Below are 21931 nucleotides of genomic sequence, written 5' to 3' on the forward strand. Positions count from 1 at the left end.
TTCAATGTTTTATGCTTGATAATTGTTACCCTTGTATTCTGCAGCTTCTTTTAATTATGCATGTTCCTCTGTTTGTGTTGTAAGGAAGCTGCTGACCAATTCCTCCCAAATCTGATATGGGGAGATAATCGTTCTTTTACACTTTTTTAATGGTCGCACTCTTGTGCTCATTCTGCCTTTAAGGATCTTATCTCTATTCATTTTTTATGGCAGGTTTTAGACCTAGGTCAAGATCAGCAGCTTTTACACGGCTTTTATCTTTTTATGTTTCTTAGTTCTTATGCTTTTAGAACCCAGATAATTATGATATCGTAACATATTTTAGTGCACCTTGATATTATCATAGTATCTATCAATTCATATTCCTACCAGTATTATCTAACCTATATTTTTAATTGTCTTCCATGCTATGTAATATGTTGTTGCACTATCATTTGCGAGTCGGCTTTAAAAACTCTTCAGAGCTTGGGTTTTCTGTGTACTGAGTACCAGTGTTATTATCCCGACTTTTATAAATAAATATTATTTGACTTGACTTGACTTGACAACTCGAAAGTCTTGAAGAGGAGGCTACATTTACCTTGATAAGAAATTAATGGCGAAACCCGGATAGCCGGATGCAGTTTAAACGGTAATCCACCACCTATAGTAAATACAATGTGAACAAATAAACAGTTCACCACCAGGAACAGCTAACTTATGTACAAGTACACTTTCAATATGCAAACGTCACACACAAATCTATTTTGTTCTATTCCCATGAGAAAGACCACATGCAACTACCTGGCGGTCAGCCAAGAAGGCAACAGCACATACTTTTATACAGTCTATACCTTCATGTATGCAAATGGTATACAAATCTTCTTATGTCAAATTCTAGCGTTCTATCAAAATGTTATTTCAGCACAGGTTTCGGAAACACTTTTGTAAAGTCATTTTTTTGACTGGGTGTGTGGAAGAGTGTGACAACTTCTCTTCGAGAACATTAACAATCTCAAACAAAATAAGTCCTCTAACATGTTGCAAAAATGAACAGTTCATAAGGAAATGTTCCAGGGTTTTATCTTCCATCGAACGTAGGCGTGATGGACACACTGGAGGAATCGTGTTCTGGTTTAATCTGCGTCTGTTTACTAATCCTTACCCTTCACGGCTAGGAAATACTAGGAAATAGTCAAATCATAAATGTTGGTCCAACGCATGAGTATAGGAATTTGCATTCATTAATGAAGTTCATAATGTTTGTGTACCTTCTATCTCTATTTTTTTAAACATTTTTTTCCTCATTTAAATCGGCACCAATAATGATGTTATGTGTGTTCCCATATTTAGACATAAATTTATAATTTGAGATAAATTATCGACAATTTCGCATAACTTCTCATTACTACTAGAGTATCCCCGACAAGGAAGATAACTAGACACAAGTAGAGTCTTTTTAAAGCAGTATTATTCAATCCAAATTCAACGCATTGTATTCTCTCTGACCCGTCACTTTAATAAAGGGCGATGAACCGACAAAAGTGTTTCTTCCATAAGATCGCCACTCCTCCATATCGCCTAGGCATTTGGATCGGTAATAACGGATTTCTTAAATCTGGCCATTTTCTAATAAAGTCAATAGTATCACTAATTACCCCTAATAAAGAAATTGGCGCTCGGAAGAACCAGTGCGCATGAACTAAAATAATCTGACAGTCATTGAAAAGTTCCAAAAACGGCATGCGCTGATGTCCGTATAATATATATTCTTACAATTTTAAGAAACAACCTGCAGTAACATGTTTTCTTTCTCATCTGCAACCTAGGACGAGTCTGTGCGTCCGAACGAAAAGGAGCTTTATTGTCGCGTTCGGTCCTGTCCAACTGGCCTTGGTTATTGCCGGTATCCGGGTTACCTTGCAACTGTACCATGCTTCCATCTGTGACTATATGTGAATGCAAGCTAGTCGGTGACCTTAAGGCTGGGGGTTGCCCCACATCAGGAACTGAACTAACATCCTGTCATAAATCCTTGCCTTGCTATGTGTTGTTACTTGCACGGAAGGGAATGGGTCTGACACATTGTTCCCGGGTTTAAACGTGTTTATTGCGGGTGTATCTGCACAGCATAACGCCTATATACACGCTGTTTCAACTCTCGTAACACCAGAGTGCGCTTATGTCAGTATCGTTGGCGGTACAATAGGATCTGCTATCTGGGGTGGTGTAGCCATATGGAGTGGTGGCGGATTTGCCAGGTATGACAGGGGTGGACGGAACATCCTCTACATTAGCCGATGAGCTGGTGGAGCCGGTGATTGCACAGATTCGTAAAACAACAGGTCATCAATAAGACTCTGTATGCCCTTTGGGGTTGGAGGACGATTTTGACAGTCATCGCCCGACTGTATCTTCAGGCTTGACTCTTGCTAGTGTCCGTATCTATGACCTCCAACCTAGACTGTATTTGTTTAAACACTATTTCATATAGCATATTTTTTAAGATACTGTGCAGTCGTTTTTTGTTCGCTGAAACATCATAAAACCCGGTAAAACAGTTAAAAGAAAAAAATGTGGATCCTTTTCACAAAACACGTCCACCGCCGTCAACACAATCAACATGTCCTGTACACTACTTTGAAAACCTGACATAAGGAGATTTTCTATAGAGCAATATAGCGAAAACTAGACCCACTCCAAGAAGCCATAATTTTTGCTCAGTATTAAGCTACAGTTGATACGTTGTGAGTAACTTGTGACACTGTAATATGTAGGCTTTTGTTTCATTTGTTCCTGCCATAAATGAATATCTTCTACAAGTTATGCATATGATATTGTTTTACGAAATCAGCGATTAATATACGTTTCGAGTCATAATGTGATGTATTTGAAAACGACGATCTTTTATAGCAACTGTACGTGTTATATGAAGCTAAGAATCTAAATAAAGAAAAAGTGTTATGATTTAAAGAAAATGTAATTACAATTAATCCCAGTTATAGCGAATTCCTCGGACCAGCAGAATGTGATCGTTATATCCAGAGTTTGTTATAAATTTCCTTCATTTGAATAGCGGACGGATTTGTCTAACTCACTGATTGAACTTGCACGAACTTTAAATTTCCCTTTTCAAGCGTAATATTACAATATAGTTTATCTGATTAATTACACATAGATTTGTCTTTTTTTATATCATTTTCTGTAATAAACCTAAATAAGTGAAATATTCAAAGCTTACACCGTCTATACTGACGGATATTAAAAACAAAAGTTTTTAAAATATAAAAAAAATATACATCATGCCGTGCGATTTTTAAATGTATTGTGAACACGGAATTCGTATCTTGTCTCGCATAGTATTTACTTCTAGATGTGACTGATATGTTTCATAATTGTGTGACGCTTTTATCAATGTTATGCTCCACCAAACGCTTTATCAAGATTCAAGATTTTAAGATTTCAAGTTTATATTATTTCACTCTATACACGAAACACATAGATATGAGTGAAAAAGACATACATTGTATGCAGAAGTTACAAATTAGATGTCATGCTTGACAATAAATATTCTTTCTATTCATATTTAGTCTAGAGAAAGTAGTTGTTTAGTATTTTGATTACAAGAAAATGAAATTATATTAGAAAAGCATTTTGGAATCAACAGAATGAATAACATTAGCCATAGTTCTCCAAAATTATCTGAATTTAAACGAATGCAATCTTTTCTAAGATTCTTTTAGAGATGGTACCTAAAAAATTCAAATTCATCTTTATAGGTTTTTTTCAGACTGAAATGATAGCTAAGTGCACCAATTTTTTAAATATATTCATGGTTTTCCTCTTCCCCATGTCAAAAATAGAAATATTTGATATCTAAAAAATGACTTTCTCAAAATATCTGAAGCAAAATGAATAACTCTTGTATTGACCGTTTTTCAAAGATTTTAGGACTTCCCCAATTATAGTCTATATCAAAAGCTCCCACAGCTAAATAAATTCAATAGAGTATAAGGTAAGTTTACTCTACTTTCAACATTTTGAAAGAGCCTATACTGAACTTCCTTTTGTCTTTTAATAAAGTCAAATTCCAAGACTAGCCAAGAGTCTAAAACGCTTGAAAAAATTCTGAGTGAAAGAGAATGACATGCTCTTTATTATAAGCTTACCAAAACCATACCAAAAATGTACCAAAAATGTAAGAAGTTATTAAAGATTTTGTATTGTAAACAAACCCCTACACCATTTTACTATCAATATTTTCCACTCATGAATGCACTCAATTCAGGTGATAATTGTTGATATATTTGTAAATGAGAGGCCCCAACAAAAACCTTTTTTCAAGTTGTGTAAACAGTATAAGTTTTAAATTAATGTTGATATCTGAAATTATTCGATTACTTTGTTTTCAACAATAAATAAAACACCTTTTAGTTTGTTTAGGGTAGTTGACCTGTAACGAAAATCATCAAATAGAGTAATCTCCATATACTTTTTCAGCATTTATTCGTTTTTCAAGGAAAGCAAATGATCGTGCTAGTTCCCTCCAGAGAATATTTAAATTGAGAGTTGCTTAAAATACATTACATAGAGTCATTACCTGTCAGCTACCTTAACATGTAGTAATTACAACCACTACCTTAAAACATTGTAATTATATTTGACGACAATGAATTTTTGTGTTACCAATTTAACTTTTTTGTTATTTCTCATTGTTGGATATATACATTTTACATTTTGATATATAAATGTTGTGTAAACCAATGTATCACCATTGAGAACAATAAATAAACAACTTTGGCTAAAAGATCAAAACTTAACGTTTCTTAATGTCGTTAATTTTCTTCAAAAGAATGCATGCATTATTCTAATGTATGCATTACTAAACTTCCTATCAGGGCCTCACAACAACTTACAAAATAACTGTCAGTGTAAGTCATGAGAAAAGCATGCATATCGTATATTGAATACAAAGGGATTTAAACAAATGTAGGACATATTTTGTCTGCCTGATAAGTTGTTTGAAAAAGGACCTATCTGATTTTTCTTTCACTTTTGATCAATGTTTAATGTTGGCTTCAGTTTATTGATCAATTCAGAGTTGTCCCCCTTTGAATTAGTTGGGTAGGGACCATCTCTAATTCTTTGTTCATTACTTTTTCAAATTATTTTTATTTAAAACTTTGCTGAGATCTATATATCTTTTACTGTTTATACCTAGTTCTGCACTTTCACCAAGACTTCGATAAACCTCTGGTATGCGAGACTGCATGGTCACAAGTATGTGTCAAATATAGCACATACAATCAAATCAATTTCGAAACCCGGGAGCATAACATAGAATCACGACGCTATATCAAAAAATATGATCATGGATTTCGCTTTAATAGATTTCAATATATTTAAAATTTGGAATAAAAATGTGTGGATTTTTCATATTAGAATTATGTCATATTCTTATTAACTCAAAGTGTTTTCATTAATTTATATAACTTGCAACCTACAAGTGTTACCTTGACCTTAGAGTTAGAGACCCGGGTATTGCACATGACACATTGCCTCATTATGATAAACATTTGCATTAAGTAATACAATGTATTAAAATCACTTAATGGATAACATAGTTATGGACAAGAAAAGAAAAAAAAGCTGTGTTTATATTTAAGCACTGACTGTGACCTTGACCTTTGAGTTAAGAGTTGAGGGTGTTGCGTAAGGCACGTTGTGCCATAATGAGAAAATATTTGTGCCAAGTAATATTAAAATCTCTTAATGGATGATAGAGTTATTGACCATACAGGAAAAGAGTCCAACTGACCTTTGACTTCCAACTGTGACCTTGACCTTTGAGCTTGGGGTCTTGGCTTTGCGCATGACTTGCAGTCTTATTATGGGGTATATTTGTGTCAAGTAATATTAAAAATCCTTTGAGGATTATTGAGGTTCAGATCGGACAGGAACAAAAGCACTGTTGGCCTTTGACCTCCAAATGTGACATTGACGTTTGAGCTAAGAATCAGCTTTTTTTTTCGGATGGCATGTCGTCTCATCCAAGAGAATATTTATACCAACTGACATTTAAATCTTATTTTGCATGACAAAGTTATGAAACGGACAGGGAAGAACATATTGATCTTTTATCTCCAAACGTGACATTGCGTTCTGGATGTTGCGCTCGAGTACTTAGTATCTCCTATGTAGGAGATACTAAGTCCTACGTAGGAGATACAATGTCATACGTAGGAAATACTAAGTCCTACATAGGAGATACTAAGTTCTACGTGAGACAAATTTAAATCTCTCTGCTGGCACCAGGACGCTGCTATAGCAGTCCCGTTACAAAAGTTTGAAAGCCTTCAGTCATTTAAATAATCTCAGTGATAATGAAATCTTATTACGATTCTTATTTTCATTCACAGCAAAATTGATGCTGGTTCTTCGGGTTTTATTTATGTTTAACAACTGCATTATTTTCATATAAATATTACAAATATGTAATCTTCTATCTAAAGCTTCTAATTTTGCGCAAATTTTAAGTTGATAAAGTTTTTCCTAAAATGTGTCAAGGTAATTTTGGCCAAATCTCTATTTTAATACAGGTTATGCACATTTAGCACGATCGCACCGTTGATGTATAGAATATTCCAGAAAATCCTAAATGTCCATCTAAATTTATCTGCTTTCGATTTTCTGCAAATGAGTTCCATATACAATAAGTTTGAAGTAGTCTTTTCTGGCATATTGGTCTCTCAGCTAACCTTGAATACTATACCAGGATAGCATAATTGTTTATGATTAGTATTTAACTGTGTTTAGTTGACACAACGGCCGAATTTGTAGAGCTAGAGCTAATAGCTAGAAAAGTTGCTAGTAACTTTTACACATTAGATGACTTTACCATATTTGCCATTAGAAACAATAATGTTAACTATATCTGATCATAATAATTTCATTGTAAACAATTAAAATGCTAATATGATTTTAAACACTTTCAAACTTTAACTATCATTTTCTGATAATAATGAAAACGTCAGATAACCACTTATGACACTAACACATACAACCTGTCCAGGCCCTGGATCCTACCACTGTCCCTAGATAGCTGAAGCAATGTCTTTAACTTTTTATCTCTGCTGAAGTTGTGCTGTCGTCTTTCAACTTAAGCGTTTCCTTGTTTTTCTAGCACTGACACGCAACTGCTAATACTAACCACAGGGTAGATAGGTAGATACGTATTTAGTAGGCGGATTGTTTCGAGTACGAGGTATTTGAACAGTCAAGGGAGATGGTCACCCAAGAAACATTTCTGTGAAATTATATCAGATGCGGTTAAGGAGGCGATACCGTTTGGAGGTGTTTCTAAACAGAACTTTGGTGACCTCAACGTGCAACAAAGCGAAACAATTTGTGCAAACCACTAAGAAACATCCACAAGTTTCATTGATTTACGACGAATGCTTTCATAGGAGTCGCTGTTTATGAAAAATAGCTAACACAAGGGCCGATTTCAAACCCTTTTATGAGAAAACGCCTATACTATATAACAATTGTTAGAATGGATTTTATTCTAATGTCCGTGTCTCTAAACGTAAAAAAATGCAAGAAGATATCAAATGTGAAGAGACGCACTTTTACAGTACTCATGAAATGCTAACGAAGTTGTTTTCTATATTTTGTGTCAACCTTTCCGAATCTATATGTATACTGAGATGATGGAAAAACAGAAAGGGTATTGTCATAAAACTTAAGGATCCAAATTTCTCTCGGCAAAATGTAAATGGCTCTACTGGTTCTTCATACTGTTTCTCATAAATAACAAACGATATGCAAGGATTCGAGTCGTGATATGTTTTTTTTTCGAAAACAGAATCACTTGATAACACTTTTAAGGCCTGCAGAATGTTATTGACACGAATTTAGTTAAGGGAACAAACAAAAATCCAATGCAAATTTGACGCTACTAGAGGATCCCTGAGCAGGTGATGTTTCTGGCATAAAAGCCTCAATAAAAATGCAACTTATCGAAAACATAAAATAAGACGTTTTTATAACTTCCAAGAATTATTTTTGTTCCAAATACGTATTGTGCCTTTTCCATCAAATATAGAAAGTGCATTTCATATTGTGAGAACAGAAACCTCTTTTGCACATTTTCATCGGGATTTCGGACCTTACTAAATTTCTATAATGATTCATCTTATAAACGGAACATACACAAGCATATTAAAAATCCTACTTTGTTAAATTTGATAGTTGAGTAAAAATGTTCTAACTGTTCAAAATATATACTTATTGAAACCGACGGCAAATAATTTCCGCTGGTGATATACTAGCCATTCAGTTAGTGTGATATGTGAAATATCAAAAATTTTCTGGAGGCCTCCGTGGCCGAATGGTTAAGGTCGTTGACTTCAAACCACTTGCCCCTCATTAATGTTGGTCCGAGTCTCACTCGGGGCGTTGAATTCTTCATGTGAGGAGGCCATCCAGCTGGCATACAGAAGGTTGCAGGTTCTACCCAGGTGCCCGCTCGTGATAAAATAATGCACGGATGGGCTATCAAAGCTGGACAGTCGCCATATGACCTATAATTGTGTCGGTGCGACGTTAAACCCAACAAAATAAATCAGAAATTTTCACAGATGTTTTCTGCCAGCGAACATGTATGGAATATAAACCGTTCATATATAACGACTTTAGGATCAGAGATTTTAACAATCTCATACAATAAGATTTCCTTAATTACATACACTTTATTATTATAATGGTTTGTCTGGTTATCTGGAGGATTCTTGACATTCATCAATGCAAATATTATATTAGCGTATCCAGTTGGGATGTTACTGGTGCGATCTAACATTCTTTGTATTTTGATTTGCAGTTTTACTGAATTCAAATACTGTATATAACATATTTAATGAATATAATTAATTTAAATACTTTCTAAAGCAAGCAAGGTTTCACGCTGTTCTAGATAATGGGCCATATTTGTGCACTTCAAATACTTTCGATGCTATTTTTCTAGATATTATCTGCTCGCTGCACTCGCCAAAAGGTATAATTTGTGTTCTTACGGACATAATGAGTCATTTTCCTTCTGATACAGAAGATTGATTTTCATGCAAAGCAACAATATTTTCAGGACAATTTTCAAAATTATTGTATTTGTTCAATTCAAAAGTAGTTGTATAATTGTATTGATTTATGAACACACTGACGAATTAATCCTTTCCTCCATTTGTTAGCATTAATAAACACATACTGAACTTTACGCTGGTCTCTGTTTATGCATATCTTTTACTCCTCTGTATGTTCACAGAAATGAGCAAACTATACTGTCAGACCTTCTTCGTAATTTCAACAAGGTTCTGCGACATGCGTTATGTTGAATGCTATCCAGCAGAAACAGTTTTGGGTAACTCGGTCCAGTGTTCATTTAGTAGCAATCGTGAAACATCGCATATTTCCTCATTTTTTTCAGAACTCTACTCATATGAGTATTTCCGTTACCCAATCTTCCGTTATGATCAGACGGATTCAACAGAATCTTTTAAATAAAACCATATATGTATTTTCCATTGATCTTAACCCGTTGTCTACATGGCATAGACTTACCTTACAACTTTATCCTAATACAGAAGAAGGTTATATCCAAAGTTATGTTCACTTGCCTAATTATAGTATTCACTAAAATAACAAAGAAGTGACCGTTTTGACAAATAGGTTTTCTCTCTTCTTATTTTAAGGTAGATAGAAATATAGATATTGATTTAGTGCAAATGTTTTGTATTAATTATACACCGTCGAGCAGCTTGCATTGCGACAGCTGTCGGAAACTATTCCCGTTACCAACCTGATTGACATAACAATACAAGACAAAAGGATACTGATTATATAGATCTATGATGTTGAAATGTAAATGAACGATAATAGAAATATGTATTGCTAATATTCAGATCCGGCGTTTCACTCGTTATTTTTTCTTTTTCCATTAAATTATATTATGATTATAATGTTAACGTAACATTAAAAAAATCAAGGACATATAGATATAGTTTAAACGTTATAAGTGATTTATTTGATTTCATAACCGACACACATATCGATATATTAAAATACTTTTTCTGTAAGAGACAGTTGCTTTTAAAGCGGGCGGGGTAAATCAACGCGTGATATTGAATACAGTAGATCCTTTTCGACATTTATAAATAAATGATACCGCCAGTCTTTTGCATGCATGTTCAGGATACCAGGCGTGTCACAGTGCATCGAAGGTTTTGCACCTAGAGGCTAGGGTAAAGTTTTGGAACAGATATTTGTAGCAAAGAGTAACCTAATACTATTCAATGTATTTGTTCATCTGAAAAGAAATAATATGAGAACCAGGATGAAATTAAGAAACACAAATAATTCTTCCAAGTCAGTAAGATTTTCTCCTCAAAAATAATGAATATTTGTACAATTTGCTGTACATTCTTACCCAGATTAAGCATACCGTCCACTGAAATCTACGTCAGAATTCAACAATGTTCTGTGATATTCATTATGTTGAAACTTATCCATGCAGCAGATAAAAGTTTGGTCAACTCCGTACAAGGCTGACTAAAAGTACATATGCAAATTTCTAGATTAACCCTTAGCCTGCCGGTAGCAAGTGATTCTACCTTTGCAACCAGTGCAGACAAGATCAGATTGTCCGTGCAGCCTGGTCACGGTCTTAAATGTTCGCCATCATGCAGTCAGTAAATTTTCAGTGAACACCCCTTCCAGTAATTAATGGTACTGTCCATATGAAACAATGGACTAGTCCATTTTAGAAATTTAGCATGCTAACGGTTAAATTGGATTGGGGATATAGCTGAATGAATAGGACAGACTTACCTTTCACGATGCCCCTATACGGAAACTATATCCAATGTATGTTCACTTGCTTAAAGTTTCGCATATTTAAGAAGAATACATTTTTGTCTGATAAAGTTTGTCGACTACATTACTATTTTATTTAGGATAGTAGAAATGTAGACATATTGACTGAATACGTTTGCTTGGTATTAGTTATACACAAAACAGATTGCAACACGACAGCTGTCGGAGGCTGCATGCTATGATGAATTCAGAAAATGAGGTCGATAAATACAAATGAAGTATTGGATGTAAAGACACACTAATAGAAATACGCCTCGATAGCCTAGTGGTAGAGCGTCCGCTTCGAGTGCGGGAGGTCGTGGGTTCAATCCCCGGCCGCGTCATACTAAAGACGTGAAAAATTGAAGCAGTAGCTCCCTTGCTTGGCGCTCAGCATTAAAAGGGAAACTGGCCTCTTCTCTAATATCCTCGTGGCGATGGATTCCATCAGGAATGAGGTGTCAAGAGTGATAAATATAAGTTGTAGAACTTCCTTCACAATCGACCTAAAATAAATTCTGTATAAACTAATAGAAATAAATTCAGATCCCGCCAATTCTCTCCGTTATTTTTATAGCGTTAAGTTGATTATGTATATAATTTAATGTGGCCGTCACTCCGACTCTGAACTCGTCGTTGATTTGTTCACAAAGTGTAAACATTTCCATTAAGCTCTCATTCCGTGGGCACATCGGGACAAGTAAAACAGTATTTATTATCACACCATCAATTAAACAAACAAATTACATGGGGTCTGGGGGAAACAGCCATCACAAATATGAAGATACAGTGTTATAAATTTGAAATAATAATTAAACTCTTTAATATAATTTAATAGAAAAAAAATATTCGTATAAAGATTCAAGAATTTTATTGGCTCAAACATTTTACACTGTCTATCTATCTCCATTTTACAATCAATAGCAGTTACAAATACAAAATATGAGAAAATTATGTTATTACGTAAGTATGAGACATATGTGTCACAAATTGACATACGGGCCTTATTTTATCTGTAGTGTAAATGCAGGTATTGCATCATCTTTTTGTAAATTTTTGAGTTATTGAGGTAAATGTCAGATTTTACGCATGAACTACCTCTCATGTTTTTCTGTATTTCATAACTTAAATTTCCATGTAAATTTCATTAAATTCTGTTCAGTAATAAGAAAGCTGATATTTTATAAACTTCAGTAATTTATGTTTTTATCCCCAAAACCACTATAATGGGCCTCAAATTGTCAATTTAAATTCGCGCCAAAGTAGTTAGATTCCCCGGCTATATCGTGAATCCCGTGAAAATGACAATAGTCATAGCTCACGGCTTACCCGTGAATCCCATGAAATTTAGTATTTGGCGGGACATTATCCTTTAAATAGACTGGACTAGATATGCCTTGCGCACACCACCTTCCGACTTTATAGACGAATCTATGTCTGAATTATTTTCTTGCTAGAAATTTATGCTCGATCGAGGTAAGAAATTTATTTGTTAGATTTTTGTATGATTTTTGCATTACGATTTTTATTTGGTAAATTTTTGTTCATTCTACAGAATTCTGTAACATTTACTTTTTGGCACATGATTTTGGCTAGTTTCGGTATGTCAGGATGATTTATTAAATTTTTCAGACTTTTGTAAATTATTTAGAAAGAGGAATCTAAAATGTTTCATTTATATAAGATGTAAAATTTGTACTGAAATTTGTAACATGATATTTATAAAGTACTTTGTTTCAAAAACTTATGTCAAACATTTCGTTATTATGGAACGCCATTACTGCATTGTATTGTTATGTATAAATCTATATGGCAAGTCTAGTACCATGTATATATTATTGTAATATGAAATTGTGTGACAGTCTATTGCATACACATACAATGTCCGTTTTGTTGTATGGCATTAGATATTATATGGATGCCAACTATCATATAACGTTTGATTTACATTGAATTTTGTTAATTTGTAGTTGTAAATAATGGCTGCAGTTTATCATTTCCATTACTATAATGTTTCATCATATACTTTTCATATCTTTTTCATACTTTAACTTTAGTCTTTTAAGTAAGTAAGCTTTGTAATAATGGAAGTAATTAGTGACGTATTTTAATCATGTGACGTATGAACTTAGTAGCACATATGTTTTGTATAAGTAGCACGTATTATTTATGGGAGCCTACGGAGGTATGGTGTACCCAAAGGAGCAGTTTTATGCCCTGACTTATTTGTTTTGCTATGGTGCTTACCATATGTTATATATTTTAGCTTCTTCCGCCAGACGATTTTACCTGGTGATGTCATAACCCGGAAGTACAATGCCCGAGGTTCACTTGTCTTCACTCGCCTGGATGTGATATTCCCAGCGCAGAGCTTTCGTCCCATGGTTGTGCCGTAAACCGCAAAGACGATGATTTTTGTTATCCTCTGAAGTCAGCTCAGGGATGCAATCACCTACCACCATAGGGAGCCAATACGGAATCAACGTATTCACGGTTTAAAGGGACTGGACTAGAAGATATGTTGTCATATATTGTTTGTGCTACTTAAAGTTCACAATTACATTAAAGACCTGTGTCACGTCAGATTAGAATGGACTATAAGAACTTTTGTATCTAGAGATACTGAACTTTCTTTTTTTTTTCTTTCTTATAATCAGTTTTTTTTTTGTTTTCATATCTATTCATTGTTAATAATCATCTTTTGTAAATAAATTTGTAAATATTGTAAAGGGTGTTGATTTGTTCTGATGGTTACTGTCGCCGGTACGGCCATTCCTGTCACAATATGAACATTAACTTTTACAACTTTAGTTTCGTTTACATTAAGACTATGAAATTATAACTACGAACATATCTTTTTAACAGATATACAAACAAGCTACAATAATAATATGTAATATGATGTCTACCGTAATCAATTACACATTTACATACAACATATATAGAAGGCATGTAACACCAGATACCACGTCCATATCTTTTACTTGCTTCACTTAACCGTTTGTATAGATCTACGTCGTATGAATAGTTAAGTGTTAATTAGACTGGACTGCATTTTACAACATACTGATTTTATTAAAAAGGTCGAGGTCACAAACATATCCCAAGGGCTTCTGCAGACGTTAATACACAAAACAAACGTGTATTGTCGCTATTCTTGCATAAAAACAATACACGACGACTTTATGTATTGTTTTCATATGTGATGACTTGACGATACCGGTACATTTTTTATTTACCATTCTTGTTGATCTTGGAAACGGTAAACATGTTTTAAATATCCATATCCAGGGCCCAGAAATAAACAACACTATCAAAAGCGCATCCTGAAGGTTTTTAAACGATATTTTATCTCTCGTTATTACAAACATAAAATTACCAATAATTGTTCATATCACTTCACAATTTGGTGCACTCGAGCACAATTTCAAGAATAAAACTTTACATTCGAGTTATATTGAGTACGGACACAGTTTGGAGTACGGATGAGTACGAACGTAGTGTCAAGCTCCGAAGCTGGTTATATAAATTCTTCGAGAAATTAGATAAAAAACATACCGACTGATACTTACCAAAACCATAAATATGATTCCTAAAAACAAAGAACTGCACAGGTTACACGCGATTCTTAAATATTCACGGTTGTCTACAAAATCTGAATCGACGCCGAGTTCTAAAAGGTGAGTAAACAAGGGAAGAAACGAGTACGAACATTGTTGGGGGCAGCGCATTTGGCGTTAGTTACTGATACAGCAAAACATTCTATGGTTTAGATTGCAATTTTTATGCTTCAAGAAGACGCAGATGCCTGATGTCAATCTGCGCAGAAATACATATACGTCCCTGGGAAAGCATTTCAAAAATAAAAATTGGGTATTAACAGCACGTGAATTGCCTTGTTTGCACACGATTTTTCTCCCGTTAATACATGGGCGGGTCCAGTGAAAAAAGTAGGTTTTATGCAAGAATAGAAATAAAAGCACATATTCGTTTGTATTTTAGTCAATCGGGTTATAGCCAAACTTTGCTCATTTAGCCGTTAAATGTAACAGTTCCATGATTTTCCTTTCTTATTGTATAATTGAAATTATAGATATCTTAGCCTTTACTGAATACGAGAAGTGTCTGTTTAAATTTGCTGTTCTCCTTGATATATGGCAGACACTGGCAGGCAGACAACATGGTGGTAATGCCGTAGAGGAAGTGAAGTTGCTTTCTGTCTCTTTGTTTTTACTATTAATGTATTCGAAGTTATTTGTTTTAATGCTTTATATTTAGATATTTATATTATAAGACGCTTTACTGGTGTTTTAAATATCTTATAATTTCAAAGCCCGCCCTCTTAGCTCAGTAGGGAGAGCGTTGGTCTACAGATCGCGGGGTTGTGAGTTCGATCGGGGATAGCGCAGATCTACGGAGAGTTCGATCCGTAGGCGGGGCGTATGTTCTCCGTGAAGATTTGATCAAAGACATTGTGTCTGGAATCATTCGTCCTCCACCTCTGATACATGTCGGGAAGTTGGCAGTTACTTGCGGAGAACAGGTTTGTACTGGTACAGAATCCAGGAACACTGGCTAGGTTAACTGCCCGGCGTTAAACCCAAAACAAACAAACAAACTTATGATTCCAAATTCCTATTAGAACACATCTTCGAGTGGAGTGGATGGACTGCTCTTCTTGGCAGAGTACAAATCGAAAAGGATATATCTTCGAGTTAATAATCATCATTTTCAAGTTGCTCATCATTTTTTTTCGTTCTTATTAACGAAAAACAATACCAACAAAAAGATACCTGCAGCCACTTTGAATTCAATGCCAATAATAAGGCGACATCCTTCATCTTTTCAGATTTTTACTGCGTGAATTTTATTTGAAACAAAACAAAATTTCAAAATCGTAAGTGTGAACTTTACAAAAATAGCGGGTTTTCTTTGTAACACTGGTAACACAATTTAAACTAAAGGATTTCTTACAATTTACGTGCAGTTTATACATGCGATGATGTTTGTAAGGATTTCGCTTTAAAATTGTTAGATGCAAATTATCTATGTAAACAGCACACTGTTTCCTTATTTTGTATTTGGCAATTAAAAAAAAATCGGATTAGATTTTGAACATACTTTATGTATATCAAATGACTGAAACATGTGCTACAAAAGACAATTCTTATATACACTTAACAAATTAAATTCCAATATAACTGCCTGTTATATTCGTTTTCATACTATAATTAACGTACTTTATGTATTCAACTGAAACATGTGCTACATATAGACACTTCATGTACTTTTAAAAATAAACTCCAAGCAGCAATTGGCGACAGAAATCTTGAAAAGATACACACACAAGATTTTTCAGTGCAATATATAATAGGGTTATTATAATACTTAATAGCTCAAACTGGAATGCTGTATCCGGCTCTAGTGGATTTTGCCGGATCGGATCTCAAGAGGCGCGCAACCAAAGTCACATTTCAATTATGTTATGAGGCTTTACAGTCATCTGCCAACAATATATATATACATGTCCAAGTATGGCAACACGCTTCTGCAGTCTGTGATCAGAGTCTTAAATTTGCCTACCAGGTCATACCTTTTTTTTGGCACAATGATCTTACGTACTGAATTTAGTTTAAAATTGATATAAAGTAAAAGAATGAAAAAAGGGATTTTTACACAATTTTCACCGTAATATGTCCCCGTTTTCACTCATAAGTTATGGGTGTTCTTCCAATAAAGCCAACGGTTAGATTTTCCAGGTCGGTTTCCATTTTTGCCAAAATTGCGTCGCGTTTCCTTTCACATTCTTCAATGCTTAGCTCATCTACAGGTTCTGTCAGAAAGCCATATAGCTGATGCTTCTCTTGATCACTTTCTGTCTGATATTCTGTACAACCATCCATAAATCCTTGCCATACCTTGCAAAATGATTGTATAAGTGAATTTGACATAAGTTAAATTCCCTGGGTGCTATTTTAGATGCCTCTAATGTGCAGGGAATGTATTTGCTCACCATAATATTGCTACAAATAATTCTGCCAGCATAAGGTAGTGGACCCGTAATGGCGTACAAGGTTACGTTTCGGGCAAAAGCTTTGCTTGACTGGAAACAGGACAAGACAAGACAAGTCAAAATTTGAGACACAAAATGATAAATATGCCAGACCTGAAACCCGCAAGAAAGAAAGAAGGGCATAATGGCCCTCTATTGATTGTGCGCAGGTTGCTTATTGTCCAGTTGATTGTTTTAACGTACGATAGTGATTTTATTATAATAACATTGGATGACATTATTTTAAATCTAGCCAGCGGTGTCTAATTATTTGCCAGTTTTCCTATATATGAATGACCCATAAGACGTCACCCATTTTGACAAAAATCATGATTTAAACAAATTTTGAAAGAAATTACTATGCTATGTAACATTCCAAAAATAAATAGGCGTTACAATGTTAGACAATAATATTCAGTTTTCCCGCAAATGTCAATAACAGTACCCCTACGTCAGTTGCTGGACAGGAAAACTTTGACCCCATCGGCATGTTTCAACAAACTTGAAAGAGAACCTCCACACAATACAAAATGCAAATAGATGATGTGTATGATTTGGAAAAAAAATTGACAGAAGACTACTACACGATGTTACATAGCCCTGGGCTTTGTCTCTTCAGACAAGATTTGTTTTCTTATTTAAACAAGTGACTCCCGAACGGAGCAATTTTAACCCTATAGACATTATTTAGAAGACCTATACATAAAGCTACATGCCAAAAGTTTAAGCTCAATGGCTTGAATATTTAGAAGGATTGGTACGGATTGATACGCATTACTGCTTTAAGGTACGGTTCAGGTACATAACGGATTACTACGTTTCTATCCGTGGCTAGACGTAGCTATTCGCGCCGTGTGTGTGACTGGGGTATTAAATTTCATCAAGCAAGCAGTCCATGAGAAGAAGTTTGTGCACGACGGATGGGCCTTCTTAAAAGCAAGTTGACTATGAAAACTGCGTGCTTAGGTCAGATAAAAGAGATATTCAATTTATGAACAATTCTTTACTTCTGCCAGTTTTGACACTAAGTGCTGTAACAACACCAAGTTAAACTACGTTTAAGCAGTGCATGGTGATTCTACACTAAAAAGCTATCTTTAGTACATTTATATTTTCGGCTACGTGTTAGGGCTAGTTGTTATTCTTTAGTAATGGCCAAAACCGTTAGAAAAATTGGGATCAATGTCTGGAGCGTCCAACCAACTTGAATATGCACTAGGACAGCAATTTTACTTTATCATAAAACGTATGTGTCTAATTTGTCGTTTTGTCGTGACGGGTAACATAAAGGACATAAATATCATTCTGAGGGAAACATAGGTATTATAAATAACGCAGCTTTGTTTGTTGAAATTTTGGACTATTATCGGTTTTTTTAAAATTCTTTTAGATCTAGATCTACCACAAGTGTAGAATTTATGGAGTGGGTATAAAATATTACAAGGTAAAATAGGTCAACGATGAAATGGAGCCTGTTTGAAAATAGAGGTAGACGATAGGCCTACTGGCTATTGCATTAGCACTAAATGTAATAATCTGAAAATCTAACAAGATCCGATTCATTTTCCTATAAAACAAAGAAGGCTGAAAACAGTGAATTATTATACAATTCACTGTTCTGACGTCACAATCATTACGTCATGGTGTCAAACGGCATAGCGGCGCGCTGGAAAAGAAACCGATTGAAAACGGGCAAATATTTAATGAATGTCGTCAAGGATGTACTTTAAAGTCACTGGTAACGTGTTAGAATCGAAATAATATATCTCAGTTGGTGATTTGCTCTTGAATAAAATCATTGTTTGTCGTTCAGATGCGTATTATTATATCACTCGGGCTGCGCCCTCGTAATATAATTCCTTCGCATCTGAATTCCAAACAATGATTTATTCAGCGACAAATCACTAAATGAGATATATTATTTCTTAAATAATTACAAAACGGCTATCTAAAACATGCTTAATGCCAAGCAGATTAAAATGTAAACAACATGTTTAATCTCTTATTATTATAGAAATGGTAACTGGTTTTGAAAATTGCATATATAGCTGTTTATCCTTTAATGGGATTTGTTCTCGCAAAATTAAAAAAGAAAACGTGTAACATTGTAAATTGTTGATAACATCTATAGATACTCACGCGTTTTATTTCATCTACGGATTGATTTAGTTCTTTAGCAAATCCTTCAGGGTTATCTTCGAAGCCTATATACATAAGTTCTGCATCATCTTTGCTTTGGCTAAGATGGTTCAGTTGTGCCGCAAAGTGTATCCATACCTCTAAAATCTGCTGAAAGTGTTTGCCCACGTTTTCAAGCTGTATCTTTGCCTGTACAAGACTTTCTGGATTCCCAAGGAACGCTTCAATCAATTTAAAGTATTTGATAAGTACAAAATTAAATTATTCAATACGTGCGCAGTGTGACCGTTGTTGTTATCAAGCAACCTTGTAACACCTAAATTATTTGCAAAAGATGTTTTGCAACGATATTTCACTTGTTAATTCTATATAAAGTATACAAACTTTCAAGGCTTGCCAAAACTTTTTTAAATGTCTATGGGCTATAATTTTATGAAAAACATCGTTAGCGCTTAAAAACGATCGAATGAATATTCAGGGTCATGCAAGATGCAACAAAAATAATTTCAGTCAAACAAACAAATGGCAGTGGTGTTGCATGATAAGTTTCCATGACAATATCTGCTGCGCAGTAATTCTATGGTACGCATGTCTAGACACTTTGGTAGTATTTCAATAAGCCATTGTAATAAAGTTAACGAAAAACTCTGTACAGAGTAAATCTCTTTGAAATCCGCAATTATGCGATACAACTTTTGTTTCGCGCGATTTTGCTGTTTAGTTAAATTTTTAAACCTTCTACAATTCTTATACTTTTAAATGAATATAGCTGTATTAAATGAAATCTTTAACGGAACAGCAAATCTAGTACGAATGACATACAAAATACTTCAAGAACGTTATCACATATATTATGTAAATACTCAGCCTATACCTTTCGTTAAAACGAATGATATTTCATTGAGTGTTTGTCCATTTGTCATTATGCATTTTCACAAACTTATTACATGTAACTGCTTGTTCGAAATTTAACAGCTTTTTTAGAGCCGTTTCTTTGTTTAAAGCCCTGCTCCGAGGCTATTCAAATTCTATTGTGTGTATGCAACCCATGATTACAACATGTAACAGTTAACGGCCAAGCGCCACACTTTAGCACGCAAAACCATAAGTATTTTATATTGAATTTTATATAAAAAAAACCTCTATTTTGACAGGCATCACTATTCATAGTCAGGATTTACATGCTTTTCAGTGACAATTTAAGGTTAAAAGGTAGGACTGGAGTAGGTCTTTAAGCAGGCGACGTGTTCTTTCCTATAGTAAATCTCAACGTTATCAATTCAATTAGCCAGACGTTCTCTTATCTCAACTGAGATATCGGTATCCATCTTAATTTATCTTCTGTCGCATGTCCGCAATTGTTTCAAACGACGGTTCCTTTGGCACCGCTGCGCCAGTTTTATTCAAACTTTACAAGAGTGATAAATGCATTTACCCGTAACTAAATATCGACACAGATGAAGTACATCTGTGTACAGTTCTGAATGTTGTTTTGTTAGTAACTAGTGACAATATTTACGTGACCTTGTATCAACTAGCTGCAGGTTAACTGATTCCTAAAATGAATAGCTAATAGAGGCCTACATTCTTGCTGACCATTTATCCCTACAGTTACTTTAGTAAACACAGTTATGCAAAATATAGCCTTTCATGATTTTGAATATGCTAGTGCATAAGTTTGGTTTTGGATCTGGTCTGCCAAACAAAGCATGTCACATTAACCATTAATTTGCATTAATTAGAAAGTCACTCCCCCGATTCTTCTTTTATCGTCATAGCGTTTGAAAGTAATGCGTATCAATTGGAAGAACATAGCGTTAAGAGTGTTTAACTGAAAATAGGTATAGACAAACTGTCTAGATGAACATACTTTCTGTCTTAGAATCTAGGGAACGAAACCAAGCAAACATGCAAAAAATAAATTTGTAGTATGGTCCCTCGAGTAAACTGACGTTGTTTCAAAAGTACCGCATTTATATTAAATTGACACCTTACGTTTAAAAACTTACCTTTATTGACAAAGTTGCCCTTAATCATAGCTATTTTCCTGATTGAATCTTCTTTTATCGCAAGGATGCGTTCACGGGCTTTATCATCCCGTTCTTGTTTTAGCTTAAGATCTTCTGCCACTTGCTCGCTTGCCTGAAAGGCCCGGTTTCTCTGTAATGAGAATTACAGGCATGTTTTAATTGCTGATAAATACACTATCACAATTCACTGACCTAACAAAAACGATACAGTTGTATAAATAGATATAACATAGAAGCATATACGGTACCTGAAAAATGCTTAAAAGTCGAGCAATGCTAATATAGTGTAAATCGTTTATCAAATTAAAGAAAGAGCTGAATACGGTCTGCGTATCACATGAATAAGGTTGTGATAAGAGTCTTTTATGTAGAGAAGTGCTTTTTAAAAGATTTTCCTTGTTACAATTGTCGTCTGTATATGAAAAGGTTTCTTGCTTTTGTGACTTATTCAGATTGCATATTAAAATGAGTACTTGTTGCTTTGATATATTTGTTATAAATTATTTAACTGATTTATTATATATGAATATTTTTCTTTAGTATGGTATGCAAATATTGAACTCAGTTGGAATCTGTTTCATTATATATATGCTATATAATGACTGAATCTCATTACACTGGAGTGAAGGTACGCTGCATACAGTTTAACTATGTGATATGACTACGGTCAAACTTTGCTTATGAAACAGAAATATTCAAATAATTACAATTGTATGTTTTGCTTGACCCTCACTTTTTTATAGGTGTGACGTCATTATCCAAACATTCATGAATAGCGAACATGCATTTGTTAAAGCGGGATCAGTTGGCCTATTTTAGAAATAAA

The 21931-nt window shown here is 34.4% G+C and overlaps 1 protein-coding gene across 1 annotated transcript in view; it reads right to left on the bottom strand.

Moving 5' to 3' along the window:
- Window positions 1-15988: 15988 nt before the first annotated feature.
- Window positions 15989-21931, bottom strand: part of LOC123548642 (uncharacterized) — a 34145-nt gene continuing 28202 nt past the window's right edge. The window contains exons 7-9 of the mRNA XM_045336091.2: window positions 21085-21235; window positions 19076-19296; window positions 15989-16802 (exon numbers count right to left, since the gene is read on the bottom strand). Of these exons, the coding sequence (XP_045192026.2) occupies window positions 16590-16802; window positions 19076-19296; window positions 21085-21235 (585 nt within the window). The 3' untranslated portion in view covers window positions 15989-16589. The remainder of the gene's footprint in view (window positions 16803-19075; window positions 19297-21084; window positions 21236-21931) is intronic.

This window comes from Mercenaria mercenaria, chromosome 6, assembly GCF_021730395.1.
Source record: "Mercenaria mercenaria strain notata chromosome 6, MADL_Memer_1, whole genome shotgun sequence".
Taxonomy (NCBI): domain Eukaryota; kingdom Metazoa; phylum Mollusca; class Bivalvia; order Venerida; family Veneridae; genus Mercenaria; species Mercenaria mercenaria.